Source organism: Ranitomeya variabilis, chromosome 1 (genome assembly GCF_051348905.1).
Source record: "Ranitomeya variabilis isolate aRanVar5 chromosome 1, aRanVar5.hap1, whole genome shotgun sequence".
Lineage (NCBI taxonomy): Eukaryota > Metazoa > Chordata > Amphibia > Anura > Dendrobatidae > Ranitomeya > Ranitomeya variabilis.
Window position 1 is genome coordinate 70,600,777 of NC_135232.1, and position 17,732 is coordinate 70,618,508.

Sequence of the window (17,732 nt, forward strand, 5' to 3'; positions counted from 1 at the left end):
GGTGTGATACTGCTAATCTCTGTGCTTACTAGTAATGTAATAAGCTAGTTCAATGCTTCAATTTTGAACTGCATGTACTGCTATGTAACCAGGATTATTCAAAAATTCACAAAGTGATCTTATAATTTTGTATGTATATACCGTAGATATCAGGTACGGACTGGGGCTGAAATTCAGCTCTGGTATTTGAAATCACACAGGCCCATGTTGTCCCCGTCACCATGAACCAGATGGGATATATCACTAATATTACCCTAGATGGAGGAAAGGAAGATTTTCTACAAGACCAATATGTCTAATAATACCCGTGGCCTGCAGGGGTAGGTGACAGAGTCAGCAACTTTGTGCTCCATCACAACTCTTTAAAGTATGGGTGTCTTGAGAACTCAGATTCAGTTAACAGCATAGCAGACAAGGTAGCCCATGAACAGACAGGCCCTTCTGGCATTTGCCAGAATTGCCAGATGGCCAGTCCGGCCCTGGTAGATATCCGTTTGTGCCAATATAACTCATTTTTAAATCTGCACCATTTTCCACATATCATCCCCCAATGATGCCCCTCCAGGCTTTATATACCCTCTAGTTACCGTTGGATCTATCCTGATATAGTTCAACTGATCTTGGTCAACCATTAGCAGTGATTGAAGTCTCAGATGGCTTCCAGCAAAGCTCTGCTATGCCTCTACCACTGACATAGAATGCATTCTAGTCTTAGAATACGCTCTATTCTTCTGTGCACTGAATGTGTTTTGTTTTGTTTTCAATGTTTTATTTATTGAGAATCATAAGATGGTTGACATCAGCAAACAAAGAATCAATTAGGGTAAACTCGAAAAACAGGAGAGGCATAGAAATTTCACTTTTTTTTTTAAAAGCCATTCACGTCTCAAAGGAATAAATGACATCTAGTAAAGTACCTAAAATACCAGAAGTAAGAAATAATTGCCTCCGTCAAAACATCATTGATACAGAAAATGAAAGATTTTTGATTTCTATTAAATAAAGTTAGTTAGCTGAAGCTCTGGGGATCAAAAAGTCGTCATTAGATAGTTATGAAACCAACTAGAAACAATGAACACATGAAGGGTAAATGGAACTAAAGGACGGTGTCATGGAAAGGGAGAAGGGGGAGGCAAGATGGAAGGGAAATAGGTCAGCTGGTGCATCAGTCATGTCCGAAATCAAGGTATGGAATCTGGCACACATAAGGATATAAATTTATCCGAGTTCCTAAAAGTTACGCAGGAGTTCCAGACACGTTTAAAGAAGGAACAATTATGTGTGGAAAGCGCTGCTAGTTCTTCAGTATAATACAGTTGGCCAATCTTATGAAATAGCTGATTTTTACTTGGAATATTAGACGTGCACCATAAAGTGGGTACTAGAAGCTTACCAGCTGTCAGAATGAAGGAGGCCAATCTAGATATAAGTTTGTTATTTGGGACCGTCGGAAGATTTAGGAAAACGTGTTCCGGTGTTAGCTTTATATGAAGACGCATCACTTCATCTAACGTTTGAGATACGATTTTCCCAAATTTTTGTATAATGTGACAGGATCACCAAATATGAAGGTATGAACCTCTGTCTTTTTCACATCTCCAGCATATATCAGGTGTCGTAGGGAATCACTTATGCAGCAGGAGAGGAGCTGTGTACCAGTGGGTTATTATTTTGTAACTATTTTCTTGAGCTCTCACCCGTTGTTAAGGGCCGTATATAGATTTGTAAATTAGGTTCATTTGAGAATTAGTAAAAGAGTGGCAAAATTATTTTTCCCATTTCAGCAGAAAAGCTCTTTTCAGGGGAATATCTTTTATGAGTAGCATATTATAGAGGACGGAACGCACCTTTTTCAGTACTCTTGTTTGAGAGCACAAAGTTTCAAAGTTGGTTAACGGCCGCCTTAAGTCTTCACTAATCATGACTTGGCGCAATGTCTTCCTGAGAGATTCATAGTGGATGAAGGTTTAATTAGACATAGTGGGGAGCTCCTTCATATCTTGAAACGAAATAACGGTCCCCTCCTTATATATCTGATCCAGCAGGGGTGACTTATAAGCTGAAGCAGGTTTTGCTAGTTTGAGGGCTATGATGTCTGATACCCTAGTTAGTGGGGAGGGAGACAAGTAGGGTGCCACAGATTTCCAACCCCTGACCGCTGCTCGAGTAAGGAGGTTTGGAAAGGTAGTTTTGCGTGGTGTAGTGGGAGATAGGATAATAGATCGCAAATTAATCGGAGACATCTGCTCTTCTATAGTGAGCCAAGGTTTCTCTCTAGTCATCCTGACCCAATCAACCGTCTTTGAAAGTATAGCGGCTGAATAGTAGTATTGGGGGCTCCCATACCTCCATTTTTCCTGGGTAAAGATAGCGTGTGGGAGTTAAGCCTTGAATGATGCTTATTCCATATGTAGTTAAAGAAAGAGCAATTGACTCAGGTCAGGAATGCCTTGGACAGCTCTATAGGCAGCATTTGAAATAGATAAATTAGTTTAGGTAAGAGAATGCTTTTAACTAGGTTTTTTCTGCCCATCCAAGAAAGATATGGTGCCCTCCACTTCTTTGTATGGTCTGCTATTAGGGTAAGGAGTTTTTTATAATTTAAGTTAAATAAGTCCTTATAGGATGGGCTGATCTTAATACCAAGATACTTTATATAGTTGCCAGGCCAGTGGAAGGGAAATTGTGATTTGAAGCCGTTTATAGTGCTAGCAGGTATATTTATTCCTAACGCTTCAGATTTGGTTAAGATTATTTTGAAATTAGAAAGAGAGCCATATCTCTCCAGGATCCGCATAAGGGCCGGTATGCCTCTATGGGGGCAAGTCAAAGTAATTAATAAATCATCAGCGAAGGCCATGGTTTTATGGGATATTTCTTGTATATACAGTCATATGAAAAAGTTTGGGCACCCCTATTAATCTTAAGCTTAATGTTTTATAAAAATTGTTTTTTTTTTGCAACAGCTATTTCAGTTTCATATATCTAATAACTGTTGGACACAGTAATGTTTCTGCCTTGAAATGAGGCTTATTGTACTAACAGAAAATGTGCAATCTGCATTCAAACAAAATTTGACAGGTGCATAAGTATGGGCACCCTTATCATTTTCTTGTTTTAAATACTCCTACCTACTTTTTACTGACTTACTAAAGCACTTTTTTTGGTTTTGTAACCTCATTGAGCTTTGAACTTCATAGCTAGGTGTATGCAATCATGAAAAAAGCTACTTAAAGTGGCCACTTGCAAGTTGTTCTCCTGTTTGAATCTCCTCTGAAGAGTGGCATCATGGGCTCCTCAAAACAACTGTCAAATGATCTGAAAACAAAGATTATTCAACATAGTTGTTAAGGGGAAGGATACAAAAAGCTGTCTCAGAGATTTAACCTGTCAATTTCCACTGTGAGGAACATAGTAAGGAAATGGAAGAACACAGGTACAGTTCTTGTTAAGGCCAGAAGTGGCAGGCCAAGAAAAACATCAGAAAGGCAGAGAAGAAGAATGGTGAGATCAGTCAAGGACAATCCTCAGACCATCTCCAGAGAGCTGCAGCATCAACTTGCTGCACATGGTGTCACTGTGCATGGGTCAACTATACAACGCACTGTGTTTTTTTGCCGCCATGCATAACACTTTTTTGTATTACCAAACAACTCAATCTTGGTTTCATCAGTCCACAGGACCTTCTTCCAAAAAGAAATTGGCTTCTCCAAATGTGCTTTTGCATACCTCAGCCGACTCTATCTGTGGCGTGCTTGCAGAAACGGCTTCTTTCACATCACTCTCCCATACAGCTTCTCCTTGTGCAAAGTGCGTTGTATAGTTGACCGATGCACAGTGACACCATCTGCAGCAAGTTGATGCTGCAGATCTCTGGAGGTGGTCTGAGGATTGTCCTTGACTGATCTCACCATTCTTCTTCGCTGCCTTTCTGATGTTTTTCTTGGCCTGCCACTTCTGGCCTTAACAAGAACTGTACCTGTGTTCTTCCATTTCCTTACTATGTTCCTCACAGTGGAAATTGACAGGTTAAACCTCTTAGACAGCTTTTTGTATCCTTCCCCTGAACAACTATGTTGAATAATCTTTGTTTTCAGATCATTTGACAGTTGTTTTGAGGAGCCCATGATGCCACTCTTCGGAGGAGATTCAAACAGGAGAACAACTTGCAAGTGGCCACTTTAAGTAGCTTTTCTCATGATTGCATACACCTAGCTATGAAGTTCAAAGCTCAATGAGGTTACAAAACCAAAAAAAGTGCTTTAGTAAGTCAGTAAAAAGTAGGTAGGAGTATTTAAAACAAGAAAATTAAAAGGGTGCCCATACTTATGCACCTGTCAAATTTTGTTTGAATGCAGATTGCACATTTTCTGTTAGTACAATAAACCTCATTTCAAGGCAGAAACATTACTGTGTCCAACAGTTATTAGATATATGAAACTGAAATAACTGTTGCAAAAAAAATCAATTTTTATAAAACATTAAGCTTAACATTAATAGGGGTGCCCAAACTTTTTCATATGACTGTATTGGTCACCAGACCTGAACTCAATTGAGATGGTTTGGGGTGAGCTGGACTGCAGAGTGAAGGCAAAAGGGCCAACAAGTGCTAAGCATCTCTGGGAACTCCTTCAAGATTGTTGGAAGACCATTCCCGGTGACTACCTCTAGAAGCTCATCAAGAGAATGCCAAGAGTGTGCAAAGCAGTCATCAAAGCAAAAGGTGGCTACTTTGAAGAACCTAGAATATAAGACATAATTTCAGTTGTTTCACACTTTTTTGTTAAGTATATAATTCCACATTTGTTAATTCATAGTTTTGATGCCTTCAGTGTGGATGTACAATTTTCAGTCATGAAAATACAGAAAAATCTTTAAATGTGTGTCCAAACTTTTGGTCTGTACTGTATAACACAGCCCACGTAGTATATAACACAGCCCACATAGTATATAGCAATGTGGGCACCATATCCTTGTTAAAAAAATAATTAAAATAAAAAATAGTTATATACTCACCTTCCGGCAGCCCCGGATCCAGCCCAGGCCTTTAGTGATGCTCCTCGCGATGCTCCATTCCCAGTAATGCCTTGCGGCAATAACCCGTGATCATGTAACGGTCTCGCGAGATCGCTGCATCATCTCCGGTCATTGCCGCAATGCATTCTTGGGACCATAGCGTCGCGAGGAGCGGGAAAGGCTGACGCGGATGGCGGAAGGTGAGAGTATAATGATTTTTTAATTTTATTATTATTTTTAACATTATATGTTTTTACTATTGATGCTGCATCGGCAGCATCAATAGTAAAAAGTTGGTCACACTTACAGGGTTAATGGCAGCGTTAACGGACTGCGTTACACCGCGTTATGCCGCGGTGTAACACAGTCTGTTTAACGGACTGCTAAAACACTATGTGGGCGCTGACTGGAGGGGAGTATGGAGGGGGCACTGACTGGAAGGGAAAAGGGGGGGCCAATTCACGGCCGGACCAATCCAGCGATGCTGGATTTCCGTTACAGACAAACAGACAGACAAACAGACGGAAGTGGACCTTAGACAATTATATATATATAGATATATATTTTTTTTTTCCTAAAATACAAACAAAATGTGTCTTTAACTTTAAGCCTTTTAGAGATCATTTCATCTTCAACTTGCTTAATTGTTCACAATAACAGTCATTTTGACAAGGGGTGTCCAAACTGCCACTGTGTATGGTTGACAAAGAAGATTTTGTTTTATATTACCCAACTTCATAGTCTCATATTCAAGGATTTTATACTTCTTATTTTTGTAAATGTAATTATCCTCCAACTTTTGGAGCCTTCTTAAAAATGAATGGAGAGAGATGTGTGCCTCTCTATTAATAATGGTGTATAACGTGTCCCCATTATCAAGATTGATGTAGGTTCTAGAAGTGGGACCTGCCTCTGTGAGACATTTATGGAATATTCTATCAATATGCCATAAATATACTGTATAAGATGGGACCACCCCATTGAATGATAATTCTTCATGTCTTACCAATAAAAATCCCGAACTTTGGATGCCATACAGAGAGTGAATATCAATTTAGAAAAATTATAAATGCTTCATAGATCATTTATACCAAATTCATTTAAAAAAAATAAACAAATTAAAGACTGTCTTTATAATGGAAGACATATTGGTCCTAAATTCCATTGTTTAACCCCTTTCTGACATCGGGCGTATATTTATCTCCAAATCACACCTCACCACTTGTGCACTTGACCCCATCCCATCCCATCCCACCTCCTCCGCAATCTCACCACCACACTGTTTTGTTTATGGTTCAAAGAATTGTGATGAATAAATAAATGTTCACACGAAAATTGAATAAAAGAAAATATGACTTTACTTAATAAAAGATAATAAATATAAACAGTCACTAAAAATAGCAAATAATCAATAAAGTCATAAGTCATACATTACATTGGAAATGGTAGGAGTCAATTCAGCCTGCTCTCTCAGTGTCCTCGCTCAATCCAAATCTATATCTCTCTTCCATGTGAGTGTTCCTTGTGAGCTCTCTCTCCCTGTTGCATGTCTCTCTTTTATATCTTAAAGGCTTTTGATCTATACCCTGTTATCTGAGGCTTGGTCATGGTATGTGTGTAATTAGTCCATGAGCCAAGAACCAAATTTGACGATATCGGTACCAAGCGGAGTGACTAATTCTCTTTGGTATTTTTAGGTAGATGCATGTCTGTAGTTTATTTTTTGATATGATAGCCCTTACATATACGTAGCTTATTAACCCCTTCAGCCCTAGGCCTATTTGTACCCAAGTGCCTAAGCCAATCTGACCTGTGCCACTTCATGGGCTAATAACTTTGGAACGCTTTCACCTATCCAAGCCATTCTGAGATTGTTTTCTCGTGACATATTGTACTTCACGTCAGTGCTAAATGGGAGTCAATATATTTTACCTTTCTATATAAAAAAATGCTAAATATTCGGAAATTTTGGAAAAATCGGCAATTTTTTAACTTTGAAATTCTCTGCTTTTTACAAAAATACTGATACCCCCCATAATAGTTATTAATTTACACTCCCCACATGTTTACTTCATATTGGCATCATTTTGAAAATGAAACCTTATTGTTTTACGACGTAATAGGGCTTATAGTTTTATGCGCAATTTTTCACATTTACAGCAAAACCCACTTTTCAAAGGACCAAGTCACTTCTGAAGTCACTTTAAGGGGCTTACATAACAGAAACCACCCATAAATTACCCCATTTTGCAAACTACACCCCTCAAGCTGTTCAAAACTCATTTTTAAAAACTGTTAACCCTTTAGGTGTTCCACAGGAATTTTAGCATGAGCCAAGAACCAAATATGACGATATCGGTACCACCCGGAGTGACTAGATGTAGTATTTGTAACAAAATTTAATCCAAGTTATGTAAATACACACTGAACATGTCATGTGCATATATATATATATATATATATATATATATATGTTACTCCATAATATCTTCAACATCGGACTCTGAATCTGACTGTTGTTCTACTGGCTCGTCTTCAGTACCCTTGTTCTGGCATGTCTGTAATCTGCACATGTCTGTGCACTTCAGGCCATTGCTGAGGCAAGTACACTGAGGAAGTTCACATGACCGCACACACTTGCAGGACAGTAGCTGTATAATAGCTTCTGGTGCTGGTGCCCCTTGCATCCACTTGACAACAAGCTTTCCGTCGTTATCTATCATCCAACCGCAGTCTGTTGGGTTTGCAACCCATGGCTGGCTCTGCAGACTTCTCCTCCAGATCGCAGCCTGGTAGTTTGCACGCAGTGCATGCATGAAAAGGCAGTCCTGGCAAGGAGGGAGTTGACTTGACTCTACCACTCCACGTCTGGCACAGAACAGCTGATAACGGAGCCTGTTTACCTCAGTTGTTTGGGTAGTTGGCAGGTACATGTGGCAGGTGATTTCCTGTAACTTCTCAAAAAGTTCGGTAGACACTTCCCATGAACGACCAACTTCCTGAAAGGCATCCTGGTATGTCTTGTTCATCTTCAACTGCTTGAGTGTCGTCATCTTCCCACGGCCAGCGAATGCACTGATGGTGTCACAGCCTGTAAATGCATGCATACCAATCAATGAATCACATACGCTGCCTCCCAATGTTCGGCTCAGAGTGGTGATATCCAGGAATCTTGTCCGGTTCTGTGTACCGCATTTCTGGAACAGGTGGGATGGGATTTTGTGGCACATGCCCAGACACAGGACCATGACATCAGTATCCTCCGAAGTGATGATGACCGACTTGTAACCAGATTCTGCTGCATGAAGAGCATGGAGAAGGAGGCGTGTGTCTGCTTCTTCTTGATTTGACTTAAGGTCAGCAGCCTCTTCCCACTGTTCTTTGGTGATCTTAAAGCAGAGCTGCTCACATGTGACATACAGCTCCTTCTCCTCAAGCTTCTCCCTGTGGTGTTTCGCCTTCCATTCTTCTACCAGAAACTTTATGAGACTTGCCTTGTTGGAGGAACTACTTAGAAGCTTTTTCCACTGCTGGATGTTGTGCCCATGTTGAATGTTCTTGAAATGGATCCCTGTGCCTTCATATCTGTTGACTCTTTCTGTATCTTTGATGGATGTCTCCTTGTAGACGTCAAAGACAATATCAATGCGCTTGCTCTTAGCACCCTCATGGATAGCGCGACTCATTGCTGTGCCTGCTAGCTGGCCAAATGTTGCATTGTTTCCCTTCAGTTTCTGAACCAGGCTCATCCCATCAATGATGGTTGCAGAGGGCTCGGGGATCACTTCTGCAGGACGAGCATTCCTCTCCAACTCCCTTGCGAGGGCAGCCTTGTTGGTCTTGCGGATAGACCCATCACCATTGGCAAGTGCCCATGGCAATGGACCCAGGGGATGAGTCAAGACATCACTCATTTGTAGCTTTCTGTTCTCAGCTACAAGTATCATCTGGCCAAATAGGTTTCTGTCAGCCTTCAAAATTACCTCCTTGCCAAGACCTTGTCTGCGTGTCTTCATTTGGATGTTAGAGAACGTTTTAAGTTTGTTCTTCGTCATCTTGTCATGAAACAATGTAGTTGGCTTATCGGTACCCAAACGCTCATCCTTGAATGTTTGATATGCATCCTCTCCTATACTGTATGCCCCTTGAAGGTCTTTGGCTACATCTGGTGGTGCTACAGTCGCTGTTGACAAACTGATAAGTTCACCATTATGCTCTTTGTTGAAGGGGTTCACCCAACCTGTCTCCAGCAGTTGAACGAAAGATTGGACATCGGCTTCATCTCTTCTAATCCTAGACACCTGTAGGTCTGAATGGCTGAAGTCAGTATATTGTTGGCCTACCAGGGCCCTCAGCTGCCTCAAGTACATACTGCGGTACTCTGATGTCAGGTAGAACCTGGAAACAGCTCCAACTTTGAGGCTGAAGCCTTTTGTGCCCCCTGGTGTCTGGGTGTCTTTGTTGATTGTCTCTTCAATGGTCTGGTCCACAGGAATTCGTCCAAAAGGATTCTTGCTACCGATCTGGACCGAAAAGCCACCTTGCATGAAGTATTCATGGACCTCTGGGTGTTCTATGGGCAGCCGAGACATTGTGGCATAGTAATAGGTTAGGTATCGGGCATAGTTGACCTTGTCATAGGCAAAACACCATGGTATCATCTGTCGGATTGCTCCTAGGTGAAGCATCCAGTTGCCTTCTCTTGAAGCTCGAACCAGGGCCAGCATGGTCTCGACCATGTATGTGTCAGTGTGTACGTGTATGTGTCAGTGTGTGTGCGTGTGTTGGGGCACCTCAGGGTGTCTTCAAATGTGACATAGCCCCCTAGATTTCTTCCAGTAAAATTTGCACTCCAAAAGTCATTTGGCGCTCCTTCCCTTCCGAGGCCTGCCGTTCCCCAATACTGCAGTGTACGACAACATATCGGGTGTTGTTGTGTTCGGGAGAGATTGGTGAACAAATAGTGGGGTGCATTTTTTGCTGGTACACCTCTTAAAAATAAAAAAATGAGCCTAAAATGACACCTTCATGTAAAAAATGCACTTTTTCCATTTTCTCAACCAAGTGTTTCCAACTACTGTGAAACACTGGTTGGGTCAAAGTGGTCACTATACCCCCTAAAAGATTCCTTGGGGGTGTAGTTTCCAAAATAGGGTCACTTTTTGGTGTTTCCACTGTGGGGGTACCTCAGGCAGCCTTCAAATGTGACATGGCCCCCTAGATTTCTTCCAGTGAATCCGCCACCCAAAAACCACATAGCGCTCCTTCCGTGTTGAGCTGTGCTGTGTGCCCATACTTTAGTTTACGAGTACATGTGGGGTGTTTCTATAAACTGCAGAATTAGGGTAACCAAGTTTGGGTTTGCCGTTAACCCTTGCTAGGTTGCAGGTAAAATTGGATTACAATGTAATATCTGGAAAAAAAATGAAATTTTGAAATTTCGCCTTCATTCTGCTAAAATTCCTGTGGAACACCTAAAGGGTTAACAGTTTTTAAAAATGAGTTTTGAACAGCTTGAGGGGTGTAGTTTGCAAAATGGGGTAATTTATGGGTGGTTTCTGTTATGTAAGCCCCTTAAAGTGACTTCAGAAGTGACTTGGTCCTTTGAAAAGTGGGTTTTGCTGTAAATGTGAAAAATTGCGCATAAAACTATAAGCCCTATTACGTCGTAAAACAATAAGGTTTCATTTTCAAAATGATGCCAATATGAAGTAAACATGTGGGGAGTGTAAATTAATAACTATTATGGGGGGTATCAGTATTTTTGTAAAAAGCAGAGAATTTCAAAGTTAAAAAATTGCCGATTTTTCCAAAATTTCCGAATATTTAGCATTTTTTTATATAGAAAGGTAAAATATATTGACTCCCATTTAGCACTGACGTGAAGTACAATATGTCACGAGAAAACAATCTCAGAATGGCTTGGATAGGTGAAAGCGTTCCAAAGTTATTAGCCCATGAAGTGGCACAGGTCAGATTGGCTTAGGCACTTGGGTACAAATAGGCCTAGGGCTGAAGGGGTTAATAAGCTACGTATATGTAAGGGCTATCATATCAAAAAATAAACTACAGACATGCATCTACCTAAAAATACCAAAGAAAATTAGTCACTCCGGGTGGTACCGATATCTGGCCCGGCTCATGGACTAAATAGAGTGCAGGGTTGAGTATGTCACCACGGAACAGACAGACCAACTGTTGAGGGGAATTTATTAACAGGAGTAAGATTCTCCTCGCAGGGAGTAAACCGGGGGTTAATAGAGGTAAATCAAACAGTAAACAGTTAAGCAAAAACAAAAGGGTTAACGAGTGTTCTTGTAACTTATCAGTCCAGGGGGGTCCTGACTGGAGGGTCCTAATTCCAGCGTGGGTACAGTCACCACCAGCAGAGTCCGCTTTCATGTACTCACAAGATGAAGTCTTTAGCTTTTACAGCACATCCAGGAATCAGGGGCTCCGCACTGGTAAGTCTCTCACTGAGAATCACAGTCTCTGTACTGATGCTGCGGGGACCAGGGGATAGAAGTCTCTTCTCTGTTTCCTGGGAACTGGAAACTCCGGGGTTAAGACTTTTCTCCCAGTGAAGCTGCAAGCAGGAAATCACACAGCCACTTTGCTGGGAGTCTCTGTACACCAGGCTGACAGTCTCTCTCTCTGCAGCAAGAATACACACACACTGATCAGTTTCTTTAGTCACCCTCAGGGGTCCTGGCTTGTCAGTGCGGTCACCGGGGCTGCGCGCTCAGGTCACTGTAAGGGGATACGTTGTCTCTGATTATGGAGCCTTCCAAGTCCCCACTCTCACTCCAGCCTTAGTGCCCTCATGGGGAGCACTCTATCATGGGGAGCGTGGTGCTGCAGCCTTTCTCCCTGGCACGCTGTCCCCTCTGTGTGGCACGCTCTGCTCTCCCGCACTTTTCTCACCACGCCCCCCTCTCTTCCTCTCTCCCCCTGCAGTCACATGGTCCCTTCTGTCCAGGGCAGAAAGTCCTCCCCCCAACAACCCAGCTGTCTGAATAAGTGGTTCCAGGTAAGGAGCAGGGAAAGCAACCTCCTTACATGTCTACTGAAACCTTCAGGCCAAATAGGTAAGAACACCAACTGGCATCCCTGGGGACTTAACAGGTATCTGTCTAATTAACATTTACATGATACCATCTCATGGGAACAAGTACATTCCTTTGGTTCATCTTTGAAGATAAGTGTAAAGTGTATTCTAAAATTTAAATTACTGGGTCATTTACATTCACTTTGCTTAGACTGACCATTTGACATGCGTCTGGACAAGTTTTCAATTAGTTTTTCTGTGGACTTCATTGAAAATACATATATATATATATATATAGATATACAATATATCTATATACTAATAACAAAAGCAATCAATATCTCTATAATTCGTATTAATTAATTGGAGTGTTGAAATCATATTAATATATATATATATAATACAACACACACACTGATCCCATCCCTAACCCATCTCTTCAACCTATCACAAACTTCTGGTACCTTCCCCACTGCTTTCAAACATGCCACAATCACACCTATCCTCAAAAAGCCATCCCTTGACCCAAGCGCTATGTCCAGCTATCGCCCCATATCTTTGCTCCCATTTGCTTCCCAACTCCTTGAGCAGCACGTCCATGCTGAACTTTCCTCTCACTTTGTATCTAACTCTCTCTTCGACAACTTGCAATCTGGCTTCCGTCCCCACCATTCCACTGAGACTGCCCTGACCAAAATTACTTACAGCCAAAGCTAACAGACAATTCTCTATACTCCTCCTTCTAGACCTATCCTCTGCCTTCGACAGATCCTCTCTTTCTTTGGTGTCAAAGACTTTGCCCTATCTTGGATTTCCTCATACCTTACCTACCGCACATTTAGCGTTTCCTACTCCCATCCTACCTCTTCATCTCGCCCCCTCTCTGTTGGTGTCCCTCAAGGCTCTGTCCTAGGGCCCTTACTCTTCTCAATCTATGCACTCGGCCTGGGACAACTCATAAGGTCCTATGGCTTCCAGTACCATCTATATGCTGATGACACCCAGATCTACCTCTCTGGCCCAGATGTTACCTCTCTGCTCTCCAGAATCCCAGAGTGTCCATCAGCCATATCCTCCTTCTTCTCCTCTCGCTTCCTCAAGCTCAATGTGGACAAATCTGAACTAATTATCTTTCCTCCATCTCGCATATCTTCCCTACCTGATCTACCTATCAAAATAAATGAAATCACACTTTCCCCTGTCCCCAAAATTTGCTACTTCGGAGTAACCCTTGACTCTGCCCTGTTCTTCAAACCGCACATTCAAGCTCTCGCCACCTCCTGTTGCCTCCAGCTCAAAAATATTTCCAGAATCCATCCTTTCCTCAACCCTCACTCTACCAAAAAGCTTATGCATGCCCTAATCATCTCCCACCTCGACTACTGCAACATCCTCTTCTGTGGCCTACCTTCTAACACACTCGCACCCCTCCAGTCCGTCCTTAACTCTGCTGCCCGAATAATTAATCTCTCTCCTCGCTACACTCCTGCTTCCCCTCTTTCCAAATCCCTTCACTGGCTCCCAATTTCCCAGCGTATACAGTTTAAACTACTAACACTGACCTACAAAGCCATCCATAACCTTTCCCCTCTGTATATTTCCAAACTAATCTCTCACTATCTTCCCTCATGTAATCTCCTCCCAAGACCTCCTTCTCTCCTCCATGCTTATTTGCTCTTCACCCAATCGCCTACAAGACTTCTCCCGAATATCCCCCATCCTCTGGAATTCTGTGCCCCAACAGGTTATCCACCACATTTGGATCCTTCAAAAGAAACCTGAAAACCCTCATCTTCAAAGAAGCTTACAGCCTGTAATGACCACACGGCCACCTCAACACCATCGGAGCTACTGCAACCCTCGACCTACTGTCTCCTTCCCCATAATCCTGTAGAATGTAAGCCCGCAAGGGCAGGGTCCTCTTCCCTCTGTACCAGTCTGTCATTGTTAGTTTTGTTTACTGTAAGTAATATTTGTATTTTGATGTAACCCCTTCTCATGAATAGCACCATGGAATTAATGTTGCTATATAAATAAATAATAATAATAATAATAATATTTATGCCGACGTTGGACTCCCTCCCTTTGACGTGGGCTCCGGCGGTGAGCCCACATCTTTCCTGGGACATGTCAGCTGTTTTGACCAGCTAACATGTGCCCGCAATATCTGGGGGTGGAATCACGATCCACCCGCGGCTATTAACCAGTTAAATGCCGCTGTCAAACACTGACAGCGGCATTTAACAAGCACTTCCAGCAATCACGGCGGAAATCCGCCCACCGGTGACCCGTGTCACGTGATTGCGGGTCACTGGTGTGTTGGCATGACAACCGGAGGTCTCTTGGAGACCTCTATGGTTGTCACTGCTGGCTTGCTGTGAGCACCACCTAGTGGTTGTGCTCATAGCAAGTGAGTAATTCTGCTATATAGAGGCAATCTGATCATTGCTTCTATGTAGTAGAGGTGATCGTGTTGTGGCAGCTTCCAGTCTACCATGGAGACTATTGAAGCATGCCAAAAGTAAAACAAAAATGTTTTAAAAGATATAAAAAAATATAAAAGTTCAAATCACCCCCCTTTCACCCCATTCAAAATAAAACAGTAAAAAAAAATCAAACGTACACATTTTTGGTGTCACCGCATTCAGAATTGCCCAATTTATCAATAAAAAAAAGGATTGACCAATCATTAAACGATGTAGCGAGAAAAAAGTCAAAACGCCCAAATTACTTTTCTTGGTCGCCGTGACATTGCATTAAAATGCAATAAAGAGTGATCAAAAGATTGTATCTGCACCAAAATGGTATCATTAAAAATGTCAGCTCAGCACGCAAAAAATAAGCTCTTACCCAACCCGAGATCATGAAAAATGGAGACGCTACGGGTATTGAAATATGGCACAATTTTTTTTTTTTAACAAAGTTTGGAATTTTTTTTCACCATTTCGATAACAAGAACCTAGACATGTTTGGTGTCAATGAACTCGTAATGACCTGGAGAATAATAATGGCGGGTCAATTTTAGCATTTAGCGAACCTAGTAAAAAAGCAAAACAAAAAACCAGTGTGGGATTGCAACTTTTTTTTACAATATCTCCGCACTTGGAATTTGTTTCCCGTTTTCTAGTACACGCCACAAAAAATAACCCCTCACGTGGCCATATTGACTGAAAAATAAAAAAGTCATGGCTCTGAGAAGAAGGGGAGCGAAAAACGAAAATGCAAAACTGAAAAAAGCTCCAGGGATTAAGAAGTTGAAAAAAAATTCTTGCTGAATTAACCCCTTACCAACATATGACATACTGGTACATCATATGCCAACTCCCTGATTTTGATGCAGGCTCGCAAGCCGAGCCCGCATCTTTGCCGTCAGATGATGACAGTGATCAGCCATTATCTGCCGCTAACAGTGTTATCCTGTTAAAAGCATTTACAGCATGCCAGCAGGAATATTCATCATTGTATGCAGCCATTGGCGCTTCCGTGATATGATTGCATGGCACCGATGGATTGCCATGACGGCACCGATGGATTGCCATGATGGCCAGGGGTCTGCTGAAGATCCATGTGAATGTCATAATGGTATTCCTTTGAAAGGCAGTCTGTGTCAGGTCTTCAATGGGAGACCTTGAAATTTGCTAGATACGGCTATGGCATTGCTGCATACAGCACAAGCGATCAGATGATTGCAGGTTCAAGTCCCCTATGGAACTTGAAGATACAGTGAAAAACAAAAGTTTAATGAACGTAAAAATAAAAAAATACACATTTTCAAATCACACCTTTTTTCCCCTATTAAAAATTAAGCAACAAAAAAATCAAGTTTGATTTTGCTAGATTTGTAAAAGTCCAATCCATCAAAATATAAAATAAATTAATCTGATTGGTAAACAGCATAATGCTATAAAAAATCAAAACACCAGAATTGCTGTATTTTTCAACAACACAAAAAAATGAAATAAGAGGCGATCAAATAATCATATCTAGCCCAGAATAATAACCAATAAAATCAGCGTCTCGGAGCTCAACAAATTCTCAAATTTTTTTTTCATCATTTAAATAACACAAAAATTATGCATGTCTGTAATCTTCCTAGCCATACTGATGTGGAGAATCATATTGCCAGGCCATTTTTAAGGCACAATCAATGGTGTAAATAAAAACAAACAAAAGCAAAACTATTGCGCTTTTTATGAAACTTCGCCTCACTTGGAATTTTTTTTCCTGCTTTTCAGTACATCACATGATAAAGCGGATAGTGTCATTCAAGAGTACCATTCGTCCTGCAAAAAAAAATAAGACCTCACACGGCAATGACAAGATAAAAATAACGAAAAGCTATGGCTCTTGGCATAAAGGGAGAAAAAAACGGAAGCGCAAAAACTAAAAATCTCCCCATCCTTAAGAGGTTAAATATTATCCAAACCGAACACACATCCCCTCCATTTTCTTTAGTTGCTTATCAGAATGTCTTTGACGTTGGCTTCCAGTGTGACACCATGATAGCAGAATCATGTATTGATTTGCTGATAGCTGCAGATGTACAGGATGTCTCCTTGTTGCTCATATGACGAATTTCACTACTAACCGGTTTGCCCTTTATGACAGGCGGTTCCTTATTGAAAAATCATGTCTGAATACTGCAGATGTAGAAATGTTCTTACCTTCAGAGATAAGCAGGCAAGCTGCAGAGAGGAGCAGGATCTGGAAAGTTTTCATGACTGTTACAGTATGTGGATGTGTCAGACTGTACATCTTAAATACTCTAAGTTCCGTAAACCGGTATCTAACAATCTACCGCAGATGCACTGATTTAGCAAGAAATGGAAACTCCTCTCGATAGCAATGTGATTTCAACAGCACAAGACGGTTTGTTTTGGACACTTTCCTTTTAATTTTTAGACTTCCAGACTACAGTATAGCTCTTTTTCATATGACTTTAAAAGTTCATTAATGTATAATGGCATGGTTGGTGCACAGTGAACTATACATGACATTCCCAAGGAGCTAAGACACTATTAGGTCCTTTCTTAAAATATGTCCACCCATTTTCAAGGGTTTCTTGAACGCATCAGAAGACTCAATTCTTGTTGCAGATTTCAGCCTTCAGCAGAGTCATTGGCACTCAGACATTGGGAGAGAATTGTTTTACTTGGGACATACAGCCACCATTATATCCATCATCATTAACAGCATTAGCATGCAACATTACTGTAAGAAAATCCATAAAATAAACTAAACCAGAAAGATCAAACAAAATAGTGTAGAAAACAGCAGAGGAGACAAGGTAGTCTCTCCGTAAACAGGTCAGGAGTTAAAGATAAGAGCAAAGCGGAAGTGAACAACTTACCTGTTTATTCCACTGATGCGGTAATGCGAGGAATGGGTTTAACAGGAGGATATGATATATCAAATAAAGCAAATACAGTATTAAATATACTGTACAATGCTGTTACCAGCACACTGTGATTGTCACAGCATATTCTCTGTGTTATCTAACTAATCTCTGATGCTGATAGTGTCCACAAATATATAACGTATTTTCACAATACTGCCCTTTCCTTTTTTATATCCTAGCGGAGGTCTCTGGCTTTTCCCACTAGGCCACAACTTTTTCTGACAAAGTCAAGTAATGCTCTGTGAGCAGTTCTCACACTGACCGGTCTCT

At 41.3% G+C, this 17,732-nt stretch overlaps 1 protein-coding gene across 2 annotated transcripts in view; it reads right to left on the reverse strand.

The window, feature by feature from the left end:
* LOC143805605 (granzyme A-like) overlaps positions 1-16,838 on the reverse strand; it is a 34,617-nt gene extending 17,779 nt beyond the window's left edge. The window contains exon 1 of one of the 2 annotated variants that reach the window (XM_077285129.1): positions 588-675. Coding sequence is in view for 1 of the 2 variants with exons in the window: in XM_077285120.1 (XP_077141235.1) it covers positions 16,729-16,819 (91 nt within the window). In the remaining variant the exon portion in view is untranslated. Of the gene's footprint in view, positions 1-587; positions 676-16,728 lie in introns of those variants that run through there. The other variant, XM_077285120.1, reaches the window with a different exon arrangement.
* Positions 16,839-17,732: the final 894 nt, after the last annotated feature.